Source organism: Lactuca saligna, chromosome 4, assembly GCF_052625555.1.
Source record: "Lactuca saligna cultivar CGN05327 chromosome 4, ASM5262555v1, whole genome shotgun sequence".
Lineage (NCBI taxonomy): Eukaryota > Viridiplantae > Streptophyta > Magnoliopsida > Asterales > Asteraceae > Lactuca > Lactuca saligna.
The window spans coordinates 223662815-223682934 of NC_136420.1; the positions used below are offsets into that span (position 1 = coordinate 223662815).

The window sequence follows — 20120 nt, forward strand, 5'->3', positions numbered from 1 at the left end:
TCAACGTTTTCCTTGAGGTATGGCTCGTTTCCCCTCTGTATTCAAGCTTGTAATCTTATTTAGCTTCATAGAAGTCCTTCTTGAGCTCTTCCCCAAGCTTTTTTGTGCTTTGTGGGTTGTAATAAGTTGTTAGCCTTTAGATCTAGGCATGATTTAGTCCCTGGAGCTTGGATCTAATGCCTTTATGGGGTCATATTGCATGAAAGCCCTAGATCTACCTCTTTTGGTGCACTTTGAGCCCTAAAATCCATATTGGTGAATATCTACACGTAAAGTTGGAAACTTTACGTGTGATTTGTGTCCTAGAAGCCCAGATCTGTGAATGACATGGACTGGAATCGAGCAAATCAGTGTATTTGATGGATGCATGGCGGCGACTCGGCGAGTCGTATATGTGACTCGGCGAGTCTGGTCGCGAGTCACCGAATTGGTCCCTTTATGATGTATCGAGTTGAGCCGTGAGTCACAGGGGGTGACTCAGTGAGTTGGAAGCTGAACTCACCCATATTAGGACTCGGCGAGTCAATGCCCTGACTCGGCGAGTCCAAGGCAATCTTCATAGATCAAGAACAGAATCGGAGAGTTGTTCATACAACTCGGCGAGTCTTAGCATAAGTGTTCTTCGGATGAAGATGAACTCGACGAGTTGTTCATACAACTCGGCGAGTAGGATAAAGGGGTTGAATGTCAGTTTAGAAGATGAACTCATCGAGTCGTAGCCTAACTCGACGAGTAGAAACAGGGACTCAGGACAATCATCTGATAGGGACTCGACGAGTTGGAGAGCCAACTCGGCGAGTCGGGTCAACTGAAAGTTGACTCTGACTTTGACTTAGAGCTAGACCAGGGGTAAAATGGTCATTTTACCCAAAGGACAGTTAGCGGTGTTTGATTGAGTGTGTTGTGGGAATTGCAGCCGGAGGATTTCCGGAGCAGCAGCAGTCAGTTAGTTCCCGATCAGTTCAGCAGCTACTTTGAGGTGAGTTACCTTCCAGTAGTGGTGGGTCTAAGGCCACAATGCCGGCCCACCAGTAGGAGACGTATGATAGATGATTGTCTTTGTGATATCATCTAGGTTTGCTACTACCTGATATGTTATATGATATCATGATACGTTATATGCGATAGTAGTAGAGTTCGGTTGTTAGGACCGCAGGGTAGTCAGACACCCCAGAAACGTCTGACAGTATGTGATGATATGTTTGTATGTTGGCCTGTTATGTTATGCGATAGAGGTAGCAGGAGGGGACCAGTCCCCGAGGATCGGTTGTTAGGACCGATGGGTAGTCAGCACCCCAGAATGGCTTGACACGGGTAGGACGGCACCCCAGAATGGCCGTATGGGTAGGTCGGCACCCCAGAATGGCCGTACCGGGTATTCAGGCACCCCAGAATAGCCTGGCAGTATGCATGTTATGTGTTTGTATGGTATGTGGTACGTTAGGGGAACTCACTAAGCTTTGTGCTTACGTTTTACAGTTTTGTTTTCAGGTACCTCTTCACCGAAGGGGAAGGAGCCGGCACGGTAGCGGCACATCATGCACACACTCTGGTTTCCGCATTTACGAGATTCACTGGGATTTATACTCTGATATTTTGATGGGTTGTATGGTTTGACTTTTTAAAACATGGTTTACGTTGTGTTATGGTGTGATCAAACAATGTTTTTATTTAGTAATGTTTTCTAAAGTAATGTTTTAAAACGAAATTTTCGGACGTGAAAAATGGGTCGTTACACTGACCTTCTATCTGGGGATGATAAGTTGTGCTGAGAGCAACTCGAGATCCTAATTCACATTGCATACTCGCCCAAAAGTGAGAAGTGAATCGAGTATCACGATCGGAAATGATATTTAGTGGCACACCATATCTTGCAACAATTTCATCCAAGTATACTTGTGCATATTTCTCCATTGGAGCCGTTTCACGCATGGCAAGAAAATGAGCGCTTTTAGTCAGGCGGTCGATGATTACCCAAATGATATCATGCTGTCTAACAGTCTTTAGCAATTTGGTAATGAAATCCATGGACAATTCTTCCCATTTCCATACAGGAACACTAAGACTTTCTGGGGTTCCATAAGGCTTTTGGTGCTCTGCTTTTACTTGTAAGCATACTAAGCATTCTTGTACATATCTTCCAATGTCTCTCTTTAATCCAGGCCACCAATAATCAACTCTTACATCATAGTACATTTTACTTGTACCAGGATGGATTGACAGTTTAGATTTATGGGCTTCATCTAAAATCTTCTGTCTTAATCCACCAATCTTTGGAATCCACATCCGATTCTTGAATACTTTTAATCATCACGGATCATCAAGTAAAGCATCATTATAATGTATCATCCCTTCTTTCTTCACATTTTCTGGCTTTAGGGCCTCTTCTTTCCATTTCTCTAATTCATCTAAAATAGTGAATTTTACTGTAGTATGAGTAATAGCATAACACATACTATTGCGATAAACCTTTCTACTAAGTGCATCGATAACTACGTTGTCTTTTCCAGAATGATATAGGATTTCACAATCATAATCTTTGATCAGCTCCATGGCTCGTTGTTGTCTCATATTCAAAGTTTGCTGACTGAATATGTACTTGAGACTTTTTTGGTCGGTAAATAATTGGCATTTTGTACCAAAAAGATAATGCCTCCAAAGTTTTAGGGCAAATACCACTGCAGCGAGTTCGAGATCATGACTGGAATAGTTATTTTCATAATCTTTCAGTTGTCTTGAGGCATAGGCTATCACTTTGCCACGTTGCATCAACACACAACCGAGTCCCAATCTTGAAGCATCGCTATATACGGAGAAATCATCATCACCTTCTGGGAGTGATAAGATTGGAGCATGAGTCAAAAGATCTTTTAGAGTTGAGAACGCTTTTTCTTGGGCTTCACCCCATTCGAACTTCACTTCCTTCCGTGTAAGACTCGTGAGAGGCACATCTATATGAGAAAAGTCTTTAATGAATCTTCAGTAATATCCTGCGAGACCCAAGAAACTGTGAATTTCGGAAGCATTACGGGGAACTTCCCAATTTTGAATGGCTTTGATTTTGATAGGATCTACGGATACACCATCACTAGAAATAACATGGCCGAGAAATTGAACTTAGCGAAGCCAAAATTCACATTTTGAGAATTTAGCATATAGTTTCTCCTTTCGAAGAAGTTCTAATACCACACGAAGATGAATGGGATGATCAGCTTCAGACTTGGAATAGATTAGAATATCATCAATGAATACGATGACTGATTTATTGAGCATCGGGCGGCATACCCGATTCATCATATCCATGAATATAGCAGGAGCATTTGTTAAACCAAATGGCATAACAAGGAATTCATAATGCCCATATTGAGTACGAAAAGCAGTCTTCGGTACATCCTGCTCGTGAACTTTCAACTGATGATAGCCAGATCTTAGATCAATCTTTGAGAAATAGCTAACACCCTGAAGTTGATCGAACAAATCGTCGATGCGAGGTAGTGGGTACTTTTTCTTGATAGTCACCTTATTCAGCTCACGATAATCAATGCACATTCGCATCGATCCATCTTTCTTCTTGACAAACAGTTCCGGAGCACTCGAGGGAGAGGTACTCGGTCGAATGAAACCCTTGTCAAGTAGTTCCTATAGTTGGATCATCATTTCTTTCATCTCAGCTGGTGCAAGACGATAAGGAGTCTTTGCAATCAGAGCAGCACCAGGCACAAGGTCAATTCGGAATTCTACTTGCCTATCCGGAGGAAGGCTAGGCAAGTCACCAGGGAAAACATAAGGATATTCGTTAACAATGAGAACATCATTAACAATTTTCTTCTCCTCTTTTGAGACATCAACTGTGTAGGCCAGATAGATAGAACACCCTTTTGATATGAATTTACGAGCTTTAAGGAAAAAGATTATTTTTAAGAGTCTTTGTTCACCGTAAACATAGATAGGATTCTCCCCTTCAATAGGAATGCATACTATCTTTTCATAACACAAGAGTTTTGCGTGGTTCTTTGATAACCAATCCATGTCGAGAATAATACCAAAGTTGGACAAGAAGATAGGGATCAAGTTAGCAAGAAAAGTATAGTCTTCAATTTCTATAACATAATCCCATTATAAAAATGTAGTCTTAAACATAAATAAACATAATTTAATTAATAACATTTTACTTCAATTTTTGTTAATAGCATTGCACTTCTATTTATTGAACTTTTCTGGTAATTTAAAAACATAAAATAGCATTGTAATTTTATTTCTTATGCATGTTAGCATTCTAATTTCGCTTTATATTAAAAAAAATAAATAAATAAAAACAAAACCATGTAATTTTTTTTAAAGATATTATTTATTGTTTATAATAAAAAATATATTTAACATTATATGACTTTATATATATATAAAATAATAATTATGGTTTATAGTTTATACTTTGTGTTATAATTATATTATTAAAAGATTATATGACTTATTATGATATGATTATATATTGATAATAAGCTATAAATAATAATAAAAAAAGCTATATGTTATATGCTATGTAACCATCTCATTAACATAAAGTTTTATAAATGGAAAATCTTTGTTCCTAATCTTTATTGTCACATAAAAAATTAATCACCTAGATTTGACCAAGTTACTATGAAAAAAGGAGACGATCATTTACAAAGATGATTAAAACCCTATAGGTGAAGTCTAAGAACACACATTTAAAAATAAACGATTAAATTTTCTTTCAAAAAACTAACAAATACCCGAATTTAATTTAAGGACTAATATTATAATATAATTTTTATAGTGTTCATTGTGAATTGTCAAACTGTGCTTTGGTCAAACGTTTGATATTAGGAATATCGGCCTTAAATAGTTGAACTATAAATTAATACTTTTACATGTTAATTGCTCTTTTCAAATTAATATCATTTGTCGTGCTTACTAAATATCAAGTTACTGTTTATTGCTTATTTGAAACTAAAATTTGCCATTGTATTTTTAATTATTAAAACAATAACAAAATTCAAACTATTAATCATATAAACGACTTATCTTTTATAATTCCATGTAATCATGTATACATAACATATGAAAACTTTTTTATTATTAATTGATTTTGTGGTGTTGGGTGAAAGTTGTAATTTTGATTTTATAATTCCTTAAAGAATGTAATTATGTATACATAACACATGAATTTTTTTTTTTTTATTATTATTTGATTTTGTGGTGTTTGGGTGACAGTTGTTATTTTGATTTAAAATGTTAAAATAGTCAAATTTGGAGAAGCATATATAAAAGGTTGTATGAAAAGCAAGTACTAAGTGAGATAAATTTAAAAGTAAACCTACTGATAGATAAATAGCATCAAAAATTGTTGTTTACACTTTTACATTATGCTAGCTTTGAAGACCAAACTGACAAAATACACAAACCAAATATGTAATGTGTATACCAAAAATACATCATGTTTTCAACCTAAATCTAAATCCCGAATATGTGAAACTCAACTGATAATCATAGTTGACCACCTCCTAAATCTAAATCCCTAATATGTGAAAGTCAACTAATATTCATAGTTGACCACCTTTCATAATATTCATGACTTTCTCAAAATTCAAAAAAAAAAAAAAAAAAAAAATCATTATTTTCATCTAGCAGAAGGTGAGTCATTTTCACTTGCAACCCAATACTGTTTGCCTACAAATAGCATCTTTTTTCTGAAATAAGTGGAACATCTTCATGATCAACCATTTATATGTTCTATCTTATTCCAGAAACAATCTTTTTAAAATTAATCACTTCAATCTCATCATCACAAATTATTATAATAACTTCAGGTCGTAAAATCTTATTCATTTATAGAAGAATATGTTCATAGCTACACCTGCAAATATGTACTGCCATTAAAAACTCCAAAATTATATATACGAAAATAGCAACCAACTTTAGACTACGTATAAAAAAGGTAAATTAAGTATGTTGCTATTTCCTTTAATTTCTCCCACTTAGAAAGCAACTTACTTGTGTCTGTACAAACTGAAAATACCATGAGCATGAATTAGGTCATATCTCTTAGGGTATATGGAGAAGGTTTCACACCTAAAAAAAAGAGAAAAAGAAAACCAACTTCATTTTTTGATAAGAAAATGGTGTTTTATTTACCTGTCATGATTGATACCAGTTAAGCCTCTCATAAAGGACACCAAAAGTGTCTTTCTTGGCTACTATTGGAACTACCACCATTCCATTATAATTTCTTGGAATAATGTCTTCTGTTAGTTTGATTTACTGAAATAATGTCCTTTTGTTGAAAAAAAAAATCTATTCTCCATGATAATCTTGTCCAAGATCTGCACACATAATCCAAACACACAAATGAACATAAACACAGTCAAGATTCCTCAAATTAAAATTGGATTCTCTAATCAACAGACATTAATTTTTTTTTTTTTTTTTTTTTGCTTTTTAATAAACATAATAAAATATTGACTACTAACACCTAACAACGACAAGTAACAATAAACAAATAATTTTCAAGAAATCCCAATTTACACTTAACATTCATCCAACCAAAAACCCAAGAAATTAACAAATAACAATTACTTATAAACAAAAATGTAGAGTAAGGATTATTATTCACTCTTGACCTTATCTGATGGGTTATTTAACTCATTCTTTTTCACTTTTTGGACAATCACCTCTGGTTCATCACACTTTATGATACTTTTTACCTACTCATAGGATGTAATAACAAATAAAAAATAGAAGAGGGGATTTATAACAAACAAATTTTGAAAGTATGTTTCTATTTATTACATTTAGCCCAAATTTAAAAGGGTTAAATCCTAGAAATAGCAAAAAAATACCCTGAGAGATTTAGATATCCTATCGAGATCAGACATAAGTACTTCCATGAACTTATTTGGATTGGACAGATTACTTATATACAAAAAGCCACTAAAAAAAAAAAACAATTCAATTAATACGTCATGATTAAGCTATGAAAAAAAAACAAATTCCATTAGCTCTAATTCTTTTTCAATGTACCTTGACTTGGATTTATTAGCAAAGCCACTAGGCTAACTTGTTACAATTTGCATTATACCAACCTATAAGTTGGAAAAAAAAAAAAAAAAAAAAAAAACTAATTAGTCTCCAAAGTGCGGTGCAATTAGCTTATATAGACCTTTGTATTTTGAAGACCATTATAAAATGTTCATCAACAGAGGATACCTATTTGGATAATAGCAAACCACAAAGAAATTATTCGATGTAAGATACAATACATATATACATATTTCATGAGTGGTAAAGAAATTGGAATGTACAGTTATTTCTTTAGGCAGGCATGTAAAAAACAGAAAGTTGGAAAAACCTTATAGCCCCTGGGCAGCCTCCTTCAACTGCTTCATACTGGTGGGTATACGGCTTGGAGGGTTCGATCTCTCATTGGAAAAAACATATCAAACATGGAATCAAGATTTAAGAAGTTTAAAAAAAAAAATGTTTGAGTTTTGAAGCCAAAAAATCCATACCAAAGATCTAGGGTTTCTAGATACAGGCACCAAGAGTGCGATGGTTGTTGTTGTTGAGGGAGTTGAGATTAAGACTGTGGCGTCGACCGGTGGTTACTTCCTGGTGGTCATGGTGAAGGATAGTGGTGGTGGATGAGATTAGCGCTTTTCTTATAGATAGAGAGAAAGAGAGTTGTAGACGCTCGATCTATATGCCATTAGAGGGCTAGAAAATAAAGGGGCTGACGTGAAGTGTCGTTGTCGGATCCTTAAACCGATCGTTAGGATGAGAAGGTGGCCGGAAAGTTGACTGTAATTGGCGTATGGAGGCAGACCATCGAGGCGACCAAAAACATGGAACCCTTGCATATAGGTATAGATATATTAGAATCAATATGAGAGATAATTTGATTAGTAGGATTTCAAAAAGACTTCATTTATTTCTACCCCACTTCCATTTCTTCCACCCTCTAATGATTGTTTTTACTAATTAGTTTAATGATTAAATATTTTTACTAATCATCATTAGTTTAATAATTAATTTATGATTAATAGTTTTTTTAATTCACAAATAAATCTATTTATTATAATATTATTTAGTTCATTATAGATAACTTATTAACACTATTTTTAATATAAAAAATATATAAATAATTTTATTTGATTAAAAAATACGACACAACAATAATAAATTAATATTTCGCATAATAAATAATAAAAAAAAGTTAAAAATTAATGTTTTTTACAATTTATTTTTATATTTTAAAATTTAGATAACGTATTTAAAATCTATTTTAAAATTAAATTTTATATTTTAGAAAAAAGTATAGAAAAAAAACATACATATGATTATATGATTATGAATAAAATGGTTAACGAGATATGAAAGAAAAAGGAATTGAGCAAACAAAAAACAAGTTAATAGTATTTAATAAGATTGTTACGAGGATATTTACATATAATATGAAATTTAAAAAATGTAAGTGTGAGGTTATAAAATGTAATATAATAAAACTAGATAGCGTGTTCAACGATTCCATCAAAGTTTCGTAGCAAGCTTCAGGCGATTTCGTCGACCTTCAGGCGATTTCATCGACCCTCAGGCGACCTTCACTCGATTTTTGTTGCTAACAGTGCAATGGTTTCACTCTCATTCTCTTTTTCTCTGACGGTAATGGCTTCACGTGATTTCCGGCGAGCTCCACTCTCTCTCTCTCACACTGTTTTGTTTCTGGCGACGCTGTTAGCCTGCCCAATGCTCGTTCTTATTCTCTAATTCTGTTTCCGATGACCTTCTCTTTCTCTCTCTCTCTCTCTCTCTCACACACACACACACACTATCTTGAATCCGATGGTGGTTAGTGGTGGCGAGCGAACGTTTCAGGTGATTTCTAGTGGTTGTTAGAGGTGGTAGTGAGATACCGGCAATGTTGAAGATGGTGATTGGTGGACATAGAAATTTGTTAAATTTTTTATTAATTATAATCATTTTATTTTCATTGATTAGTTTATATAAAATGGATCAGTGGGGTTGGAACTGTTTGGGACTCTCCAAAGATGGAAACACGTCGTAGATGGAAGCACGACCCAATATTTTCCTAAGGTTGTCGCTCGACCTAGTCGGTAGACTAGGGTTAACGAATTAATCGGCTAGGTAGATATTAATCCGGGACCATTAATTGCTAATTTGTTGAATTTTAAAAAATTAAATATGACTAATATCATATCAAAATTTATAAATATTACTAATATCACAAAATAGGTTAATATGATTAATACAACACTAATCATATCTCAAATAGTTTTCATTGAGATAAAACTTCTTCAAAATAAGCTTACAATATATATCCTTTTAATCTTAATAATTAGGTTATGATGTGTAAATATTTTTATTCAATTTCTTTTAAAAAAAAAAGTTCAAACATGACACAACAATAATAAAATAATATTTTAACGCAACAAATAATAAAAAAAAAGTTCAAATATAAAATAATATTTGATGCAAAAAATAATAAAAAGGTTCAAATATATTCGCACTTAGTCTTTAATATGTATCCAATGTCTTTCAGAAGTACGAGACCTAAGTTGATTGTATAAATCAAAACGCGGCTAATACATAGTTTGCCATGTAGATGCAGACAGACTTTTATGGGCATTCCAATATGTTGTGGTAGGAGGCATTGGGTAATTTCCTTTCAAAAACACCGACATATAATGAATATCGTTTACAAGTACCAACGTAATGGCTCGATGGGGTTGAAACTCTTCGGGGCCTCTCCAAAGAGGGAAACATGTCGTAGATTGTGCGTGACTTAAACAATGAACGATCACGCCAAACTTGTTGGCAATCAAGTAACCAGTCAAAGGCATATGCAACCAATGTCGCCGGAGAGGTGCAGGTGACTCAAACCAACGCAATGACTGGTATACCTCATTAAACCTGTCAGTAAAAACTCTATGGTATGCGTAATATTGACTCTCTAACTCTTCAAGCAATTGTTTTCGAATATAAAGCCACTGGTCTTCATTATACCCCAAACAAACAGCTATCGCTCGAAACCCACAATTTCCATCACCTTCTACATCATGTATATCGTCGATGTAATCATGAAATATATCTGGAATACCATTCATTTGGAATGGATAATGCCTTCGGGGTTCATCATTTAAGTCAATCCCACACGAAAAGCTATGACGTTGGGGTTCATCATTTAAGTCAATCCCACACGAAAAGCTATGTCTTTCAGGTTCTTTATTTAAATCCATCCCATTAAACTCCGACGTGGTTGAGAAGCTGCATCTACGAGGAACATGATTTGGAGGATTGACTGTCTTTTTCTGTTGTTTCATCACACTTGGTCGTCCACGTGTGTTTTTTTGAACCGTAGGTTCTCCAACATCAATTTTATGCGGATCATATATCTCTTCTAGCTTTCTCCTATAAAACATTTTCCCAGCTTTCGATTACTTGTTGAAGTTTTCTTTATATTTATCCACTACATCATCACAATTAATATCGTCGTCAACTAAAGATGTCGTATCTGAAATATCAAGCTTCCTCCAAAAGATATCTATTGAATCCAAGGGTATACTTTCACCTGTATTGAAATATAAAATAATTATTTATCTAATATTTAAAAATCTATTTATATGTTGTAATTAAACATACTAACCTGAAATCGAATAGAAAGAAAGCATGTAAGCACATGGTAACCCACAACTGTTACGTAGTTTGCAACCACAATTTGAGGAGTCTAACATTACATCACCCAACCTTTGAACCTCTCCTAATATTATATCTAAAGCTTCGTTTGAAACATGGCCCCACAACAATTGGAAACACGATAAGTTATGGTGATTGTAGCGAACAATCAAGCTATTTTCAAAGCTTTCATAGATCGAAGTAAGTTGTGATTGCACGACTTGATTAATTCGTTGCACGAATTTATCAAGATTAGAGTTTGAAGAGTTTAAAATTTTCTTTAACTTGGAATGTTGACTTTCCGCTCTATTGGTCGTGTTGTTTCCAAAATTGAGATGTTGATCAACCCAATGTTATAATCTTGCTGGAAATTTTTAAAATGTTTTGCTCAATATGCCATCTACAAAGTAACCGTGCTGCATCCGGAAACACTGTTTGACATGCATTGATGAGTGCCAACTATCTGTCCGTGATTATTACACGTGGGTGCATACACTTATCGAGTATTGACTTTACACAGTTTAACACCCAAGTATAGTTGGCCTCTTTTTCTCTATGTATAAAGGCAAAACCTACAGAGAATGTCTTCCGAGTTGAGGTCATACCAACAATTTCTACAAGCGGCTTATTATATTTGTTCGTTTTGTAGGTGGCATCTATCATCAACACATGTGGAAATACACGCCATATCTTCCAAGACGTTGGATGGATGAAAAATAGATTCTCCAACTCATTTGAATCGCCTGTAGTAAGCTCATACAAATAATTATTGGTGTGCAAAAGGGACATAAGAACCTGCATTGGAGTTTTTCCTGCTTGCTCGCGTTTGCGGATCTTTTGTTGTGCGTTATATATTGTTTGAGCTACCGATACATTATTTTCGTTTTGCGCCTTTAAGGTTGACAGAATATCACGTGGCGCCAAGTTCTTTCTTGTTAGATTTTCCACCAAACGAGTCTCCTCAACAGATAACCGTCTTACATATGGATGACCCTCCATATGTTGTGCAGGCGGATGATTATGATCATCACATATTACCCTCAGCCTCCATTTATTATGTTCTTTTGAATACTTTCCTTCCAGTTCAAACTTACAATTAGTCTTTCTGGTTCCAGATGCTCTAACCGTGTTAGTAGCTTTATATTCACCCCCACGATCACACATAAGTATGACTTTATACACGAAGTTGTTGACATATGCCTTTGATCTTTTATTGATAATGGCATACCCTAGAGAGCGTGCTTTGTTTTGTGTCCACTCAAACAATTCCTCACGATACTTGAACATCTAAAATTGAATTTTAAGTGTTTTAGTTTATAAGAAAAATATAAAACTTCATTATGTGGTAGAAGTATATAACCTGTTTGGTGGAAAATGGCGAATTCTTGATAGAAGTATCTTCATCTCGAGCAAATACGTTGATTCCAAATAACTTAAACATCTCTATATACAAAAAAAAAAATCAAATAATTTAATATTATTAAAATAAAAAACTATATTAATGAAAATTAAATATGTCAACTTTTTAAAATTTATGTAATCAATTAAAAATTAAATATGATGCCTTATTCCACCCGTTAGATAAAATAAAAATAAAAATAAAAATTAGAATGACATTTTATGAGTTTCATTAGTTTTTTAATTTTCAAGTTATGAAAAAATAAAGCTAATTCTTATATATATAGTCCATCGTTAGATAAAAACAAATGAAGTTTAATTCTATAAATGCAAAATGACTTGAGGCAGTGAAAAGCCACACCTCCGGCAACAAATTTATTTCATAAAGTATGGAGATTGTAAACTGAATTTATAATTTGTTTTTGAAAACTAAAAATATATTATAAAAATTTAATTCATCATTAGACAAAAACAAGAGGCCGTGAAAAGCTACACCCTCGAACGTTTTCTTTTAATACTTTTATAAAGTTAAAGGGTATATTTTAAAATATCCTCAAAATAGGTGGGTTTCAAATGTAAATTTATAGAATATAAAATGACTTACTTCTCTTTCTGCCCTACAAAAGTGAATGCAGCCGTCCAATAGCGGTCCAATGCGGGAGAGCAGATTCCGTCGTCTAGAAGAGATTTTTGAAGTTTATGTAATCTTTTTAAAAAACACCAAAAATTAATTGTACAAAATTTTGAAGTTTATGTAATCTATTAAAAAAACACCAAAAATTAATTGTACAAATTTTTAAAGCTTATGTAATCTATTAAAAGAAACATCAAAAATTAATTGTACAAGTTTTTAAAGTTTATGTAATTTAAGTGTAAACAACATATATGCATAAATGAAAAGCAGACGTTCTTTTGTAAACATTATATTTGTAAATTTAAGGAAAAAAAATGACGATTCTTTTGTTAAAATAAATAAATATATATGCAGAATCTTTATATATATATATATATATATATATATATATATATATATATATATATATATATATATATATAAAGGGTAAACAATGACATTTTTTAAAAATAAAGAGGTTATTAATGTAAATTTATAAGGTATAAATTCCTTACTTTGTGGTAACCCTAGCTTTAAAAACGCAGCCGCCAAGAGTGAAAGAGAGCAGCGATTTCTTGCGGCCAATGATTTCAGACGATTAGCTTTTTCCGGTGGACCTCATGAGATTTCCATCGACCTTCACCTTCAAGCGAGCATCATTTGTTTTCCGGCAACAGTTCGGTTCAGTTCATGAGTTTTCCGGCAACACTTCTGTCGACTACACACATTTCCGGCGATAAATGTTGCAAAACTGGTGGTTGTCAATGCGTCTCAGACGTTTCAGGCGTTATTTCTCCGACGTTTCACTTGAGTTTAGCAAGTTTTCCCGTGATGTTTCCCTCTCCTTCACTCGAGATTAACGTGTTTTCAGTTGATTTTAACACGTTTTCCGGCGACGCTTCCAACGTTTCGGACTATCTATTTCCCGTTCCTCACTTCTCAGTGGCTATTTTTTTCGTGTCTCTCTTCTCCGACAAAGATGGCACCGGCACTGTTAGTGTTGGCAATATATTGCCGGCCGCCGGCGGTTGTTGAAGATATGGTTCCGGGATGGCTTTAGATTAATAGATTTTTTAATATTTGTTAATATTTTAGTTAATCTTACTTATTTTATTTGTTTATATACTGAGTATTGTAGTTTATTATGTGATTAAGTGGATTGACAATGCGTTTGTTTTTTACAATGTAATTGTTGGTTCCAGTATTGATATTGTATTGTTTTTAGAAGTGAAACTTATTTTTTCAAAAAAAACACAGTCTTCTATGAAAAAAAACTGAAAAGATTGAGGCTATCAAGAACACTACTTTTCACGTATATATTAATTGGCTAATAATTCTGAAATTTTCAAAAACTGGAATAAACAAAAGTCAACTACCTAAAAAATAATAATTAAAAGGGTATGATTACTGAAAGTAGGGTAAGAATAACAATACCCTTTCAAAAATGGCGAAAGAGATTTTGAACTGAAAATATTGAATCCCAAAATTCAGGGGATCGATAAGGAAAGAGGGGAAAAAGTCGCATAATCATGCTACAATCACAGATATGCAAAATCAATTTCAAATTTTGAGGGACGGATGTCGGTGAAAAAGTAAGCAGGAAAATAAGTGAGAAGATACCCACAGAGGTGAAAACAATGAGTTCTATAAGACGGGCATGTGGCATTTAAAGGGAGATTTTTATTAAGCATGAAGATGTGAATTTCAATCGGTATGACTGTTGATGTTACTAGTGTATGCAAACTAGGTTACTCATTAACGTTTCATTCGCTTAACATTTATTTGTTGTTGTGTCCAATAAGGACATAAAGCTAGTAGTTGAGGCATAGAATCATAAAATGATCATTTATGATTGTAATGCTCGGATTGGATCTTCATATATGATGGTGGTATATTAGCCATTTGATAACTACTTGTATACTACAAGTTGATATAAACATACAAATAGATGTTTGTAAATTTAAAAATTAAATATTTAGGTTTTTACTTTGTATTGATTTTTCAGGTGTTACATTTAGCGTTTATGGCACTCTTGAATTTGATAAACACAAATATTGATCTGCTAACTGATTTCTTCCTTATTATGTATTTGTCTCTACTTCGCCATGTTCATGGAATAAATTCCACACTCATGTCTTCAGGTGTATTTGTCACGAAGAACCATACTTAATAGTTGTTGGCTTATAATAACATTATCCCTTTCATAGAAAATCATTTGACAACCATAAATACCAACCAAAACTAGTTTATGAATTTCTTTACACCAAAATAATTATATCGGACTCAACACATTATTTCAATATTAAACAAACAATCACAACTATTTTTATACCACAAAAAGCGTCCAGTCATGATTCTATATCAGTTAGACATCGTAAGTCTAAATTCCATGTCTGATTAATTATCAAAAATACATCAATTATTCGGATCACAAAAATTCCACTAGTCCAATACAATAAAAATAATATATAAATATATAATTAAATCTGACATGTTTAAAATTTCAATTTCATCAATCTTCTTCGGGGACTTGGAATTCCAGGTCTAATTTTCTCTTCAAATGGCTTCTGTCAGCACTGAAGGAAAAAAAAAAAAAAATCAAAATGTCTATAATAAAAAGGAATGAAAGTAGGTTGCTATTTACCTGTTAATTGTCGGTCTAGCTGGCGGCCTTGCGGCGAAGACAGAAAAATCTAGTGACATTGGTGCGGGTCCACTTCTTTCATTTCCATGGTCATGCTGATGTGGCATTACTCTTCTTGATTTTCTTGTAGGTGATAACACCGTGGGGCCACCACCACCATCCGAGGGCGGCTTTGAGTCTACAGACTCCCTCTTTGGTGGAGGCCGTGGAAGCAAAGCCGGTTCTGTAGGAGGAGGTCCCGAAGTGAAGTACCTACCACATTACAAAATTTAATCCCAAAAACTTTCTCTAAAAAAAAATATTCTTCCAACAACCCCCGAGTTGGTCCACACTGTCCTGCCCTAAGAGATTCACACTGTCCTGCCCTAAGAGATTCAGATTCTCTAATGGAAGCTTATTTATAAATTTACTCTAATAAGAGTAAATTACTGAAATCGTCCCTGTGGTTTGGTCAAAATTGCACATTTGATCCCTGACTTTTTTTTTGCACTCGGATCGTCCCTAGGTTTGATTTTGTTGCGTTTTTCGTCCTTATGATTTGGTAAAAACCGCATGTTTGGTCCCTAACTTTATGTAGGGATCAAACGTGCAATTTTGACCAAACCACATGGACGATTTCAGTAATTTACTATAATAATAATAAAAAATCCATGGGAGAAGATTTTTTATGATAGGTTGTTGTTAAATAGAAGGAAGATATAAGATGTAGAATAAAAATTACCTATGTTCTAATGCCATTGGAGCTGAAATTCTAGCTTTTGGATCATAAGCAAACATCTTGGACAAAAGATCCAAGGCATCATCATTTGCCATTGGAAAAAGTGCCCGAAGTGGCTGCCCGGGAACATACTGATATTCAACATGGTCGGGCAGATAAATCATATCGGGCCATTGAGAAGCTTTTGGAGTCCCAAATGCAGCAAAGATTTTACCCAATTGGTCGATGTCACTGCTACCCTAATTAAAAAAAAAAAAAATCAAATTAATCATTAAATATGTTTTGTTTTGCTTTTTAATATCAATAACTGACCTGTAGAAACGGGCGGCGTAGAAGAAGCTCAGCAAATATACAAGCTGCCGCCCAAACATCAACCCCCGGACCATATTGTTTTGCTCCGAATAAGAGCTCTGGTGCTCTATACCATCGAGCAAATACCTAATCATAATTATTTATTATTTTTTATTTTTTAAGAAATTAAATGGTTTCCAAAGATATTGTCACTGTTAATTGTTAGAGTAATTTACATGAATGGTCCCTATGGTTTGGGGTAATTTTCACGTTTGATCCCTAACTTATTTTTTTAACTCGGAAGGTCCCTACTATTTGTTTTTGTTGTGCGTTTGGTCTCTGTCTTACTTAAAAAGACTATTTTGCCCTTGATTTTTTAATTTATTTAAATAAACACACCCCCAACCCCACTTCCACCTCACCTTACCTTACCTTAGCTACCCCATCTTATTTAAATAAATTAAAAAATCAAGGGCAAAATAGTCTTTTTAGGTAAGACAGAGACCAAGCGCGCAACAAAAACAAACAGTAGGGACCTTCCGAGTTAAAAAAATAAGACCATTCGTGTAATTTACTCTAATTGTTAATTGTTATTGTTATTCTTTCTAGGACTATTTTCAATGATGAGGATTAGGAGGGTATTTATATCTTTTACTTAGACGATAGATAGTCTTTGTTAAACCTTTTTGGGTGGGATGAAAAGTTGCAAATTTTTCTTATTGACACCTGAGTCTCAGTCCAATACATATCAAACACAGTACAGACATGCCATGCAAAAATCTAACAAACATCATTTGATTGTTTCTTTAACTTGATGATAACCCAAAAATATGGGAAAGAAAGAAAAAAATTATATCGAAAATCTTTTTTAATCTTCGACCTTTGGTAAAACATAAAATATAAGCCGAGTTTGGGCATGGTTGGAGAAATGGAAGAAAAAGAAATAAGGGGTGATTTGTGAAAACTAAAAAGTTAAGTCTTGTATTCGTTGAGTGAATAAGAAATGAAGCTTAGTATCGGAAATTATTTAAAAAAATGTTTTTTTTTTTAATTTAGTATTTTTGTAAAAGTGAATGAAAAAGAATACCTGGTGAGTGAACCTTCTGTCAGGACTACCAAATATACGCGCCAAACCAAAATCTGCAAGTTTTAGTTGTCCACGAGGTCCTATCAACAGATTATTTGGTTTCATATCCCTAAAAATAATAACCAAAAAAAAAAAAGTAAATTATCATCAATTACATTTATAACAATCATGTTTCACACTTTATATAAAACTACGTTGTGCTATTTCTTGCATTTGAAAGCGAAACTTAAGTACAATGGTTATATAAAAGTATGTTTTGGTATTTTACACCCAATTATGAAGGTAGTTTTTATACAAAGTGTAAAGTACAAGGGTTAGAAAGGTAATTTTACACCCACATTGGATAAACTTTACCTATGTAAAACCCATTTCTTATGGCAAAAAGCAAGTCCTTTCAATGTCATTTGAAGGTAAGATTTAATATCAGTGGGAGAAAGAACAATGTTCCTATCCCGAATAACAGCTTCAAGATCAGTCTCCATGAATTCAAAAACAAGATGCAAGTTTCCTTTATGAGGAAAAGCATCAATAAGTTCTATTATGTTTGGATCCTTGAGCTCTTTCAGTAACTTTATTTCTCTAAGTGCTGTAAAATTCACCCCTTCTTTCTGCTTTCCAAGCCGGATTTTCTTTATTGCAACAGTTTGTCCACTCTGTCACAAAATCCATAACTTATTATTATAAATATTATATGCAAGAGATAAGATAACAATAATATGGTAGATTTGTCAAAGTAGTGAAGTACAATGTTGTTATTGTGATAAGAAGAAATAGAAGTTGAATGTTGTAATAAAGAAATAATTTACTGAAAATGTCACTTGTGAGACAAAAAATAGAGTTCATGTACATCAATTATCTTCATGGATACTTTTAGGTTAAATTGAACATATAATATCATATCACTAAACCTAATCTCAAATTCTCAATCGCCATCTTTATGATCTACAGCATCTAAATTTACAGGTTTCAAAAGTTGTATACAGAAGATACATCAAATGGTAAGGATAGTGTAGGAATACCTTAGTATCAATGGCTTTGTAGACGACACCATAGGTACCTTCTCCAAGAACTTCACGTTTCAGGTATCGATCAGCTACTTTCTTGGCTATTAAGTGGTCCACATCCGACATCTTTTTTTTTATCTGAATTCTGATTCCTTTAGGCTAACGAACAGGTCTGTGATTTGTTACAACAATCATAATATGAACAAATTAGTAACCCTAGTATGCCAATTTCTTCGTAAGTATACCTAAAACCCTTGTGAAAGGGATGCTAAAAAGGGGGCGGGAGGCTTATATGCTTTTGGATATGCAGAATAATCACCCTTGGAAGCAATTTGAGCATAGAGGGAATTATAGATAAAGTGGAAAGGCGTACACAGACCTCTTCAAGCAGATGTCGAGAAGGAATCCATGGCCGATTCACCGGCGAAGAATGAATTTATGCTGGAATAACACAATCTTTGGGTAGTATTAACCCGAATGGAACCCCGACACAAATTTATATGTATCTGGAAATTGAGCAGATAGCTGAAGCAACGTTTGGTTTTATGAGCAAGGAGAGAGAGAGAGAGAGAGAGCGCAGTAAAGCCTAGTTGTTCAGTGATGGAAATTTAGAGAAAACTACAAATTTGATCCCTTTAGTTTTCCTTTTTTTTTTTTTTTTTTTTTTTTTTTTTTTTTTTTTTTTTTGTAGATTTGGTCTTTGTTTTAGTTTTGGTTGGTTCTAACATTTCAAATTTCATAAGTTTCATTATAGATTTGGTCATTTGTTTTAAAACCTATTTAACTAGTATGCTAAATTTTATGAAATGATGATATTATCCTCTTTTTATATGTAAAATAATTTATTTGTCTATTATAAAAATAAAAAATCCATTTGTTCATTCGCTCTCTCTACGGTGAATGTACTTCTATATATATATATATATATATATATATATATATATATATATATATATATATATATATATATATATATATATATATATATATCGAAAGTTTCATATTAGGATTCTTTGTTATATTTCTTCAATTGATCATTGTTCATCAAACAATGTTTGGTAGATTATATGGAGGCTTACCTCCCCCATTATCTGCAAATGAAGATTCCTATAACATAGTCACTAAACTTTACTTAAGATTTATTCATCCACAAATGAAGATTCTCATAACACAATCATTAATCTTTCCTACAACCTCTTGTCTAGCAGTGTCAAAATGGCACCAACAACTCTCTACAAATCATATGTTCTTCACTCATCCCACCCCTAACAACCCTTTTTGAAACTCCAATAAACCAAACCTGGAATCGCCAGTTCAACCTTAGTTGCCCCATGTCCATATGTGATCATTATAAGCTCATCGTCGTTTCATTCGGATCTTTTGATTGTCACTGTTGGATTTTCTATGCAATTTTATACTAGATTTAGGCAATTGAAGCATTCAAATGAATCCTAACTGTACATGCACCATAAGATCTAGGTTTTTACTATGATTGTAACATACTTTCAAAACTATGAAAACAAACTAACAAAATAATAGAATACTAACCTTACAAGTATAATAGTATATAATTAAGTCCACTTGAAGATCACGAACACTTGTGTTGCTTCTTGGAAGTACTAGCACCCAAAGTAGGAATGCCTCTAATGGTTCAC

At 33.5% G+C, this 20120-nt stretch overlaps 2 protein-coding genes and 1 long non-coding RNA gene across 5 annotated transcripts; all 3 read right to left on the bottom strand.

Moving 5' to 3' along the window:
• Nucleotides 1-5325: 5325 nt before the first annotated feature.
• Nucleotides 5326-7919, bottom strand: LOC145043351 (uncharacterized). The gene is made up of 3 exons (XR_013680985.1): nt 7530-7919; nt 7370-7437; nt 5326-6344 (listed from the first exon to the last, which is right to left on the bottom strand). It is a non-coding gene; the product is annotated as an uncharacterized LOC145043351 (long non-coding RNA).
• Nucleotides 7920-10472: 2553 nt separating this feature from the next.
• On the bottom strand, nt 10473-12151 carry LOC145040499 (protein FAR1-RELATED SEQUENCE 5-like). The gene is made up of 3 exons (XM_078988415.1): nt 12071-12151; nt 11316-11997; nt 10473-10606 (listed from the first exon to the last, which is right to left on the bottom strand). The coding sequence occupies exons 1-3, from the start codon at nt 12149-12151 to the stop codon at nt 10473-10475; spliced, it is 897 nt and encodes a 298-aa protein (XP_078844541.1).
• Nucleotides 12152-15098: 2947 nt separating this feature from the next.
• Nucleotides 15099-19071, bottom strand: LOC145043352 (cyclin-dependent kinase D-3-like). Of its 3 annotated transcripts, none has more exons than XM_078991983.1 (8): nt 18845-19071; nt 18481-18637; nt 17816-18114; nt 17462-17570; nt 16396-16521; nt 16087-16322; nt 15366-15617; nt 15099-15297 (listed from the first exon to the last, which is right to left on the bottom strand). In XM_078991983.1, exons 2-8 carry the CDS (start codon nt 18589-18591, stop codon nt 15234-15236), a joined length of 1197 nt encoding a protein of 398 aa, XP_078848109.1. In that variant the 5' UTR covers nt 18592-18637; nt 18845-19071; the 3' UTR covers nt 15099-15233. The 3 variants fall into 3 exon arrangements, with proteins under 3 accessions (XP_078848109.1, XP_078848110.1, XP_078848111.1); XM_078991984.1 differs by having other exon boundaries at nt 18839-19071; XM_078991985.1 differs by lacking the exon at nt 18845-19071 and adding an exon at nt 18711-18822.
• Between the last annotated feature and the right edge of the window lie 1049 nt (nt 19072-20120).

Excerpts from the sequence above, each read along its gene's own strand:
- LOC145040499 (XM_078988415.1), bottom strand. The coding sequence starts at position 12,151 with ATGTTTAAGTTATTTGGAATCAACGTATTTGCTCGAGATGAAGATACT. Across the intron at positions 11,998-12,070 it reads CGCCATTTTCCACCAAACAG|ATGTTCAAGTATCGTGAGGA; the intron begins GTTATATACTTC and ends ATTCAATTTTAG. Across the intron at positions 10,607-11,315 it reads GCCGCTTGTAGAAATTGTTG|GTGAAAGTATACCCTTGGAT; the intron begins GTATGACCTCAA and ends ATTTCAATACAG.
- LOC145043352 (XM_078991983.1), bottom strand. The coding sequence starts at position 18,591 with ATGTCGGATGTGGACCACTTAATAGCCAAGAAAGTAGCTGATCGATAC. Across the intron at positions 15,618-16,086 it reads CCAATGGCATTAGAACATAG|GTACTTCACTTCGGGACCTC; the intron begins GTAATTTTTATT and ends GTAATGTGGTAG. Across the intron at positions 15,298-15,365 it reads GCTAGACCGACAATTAACAG|TGCTGACAGAAGCCATTTGA; the intron begins GTAAATAGCAAC and ends TTTTTCCTTCAG.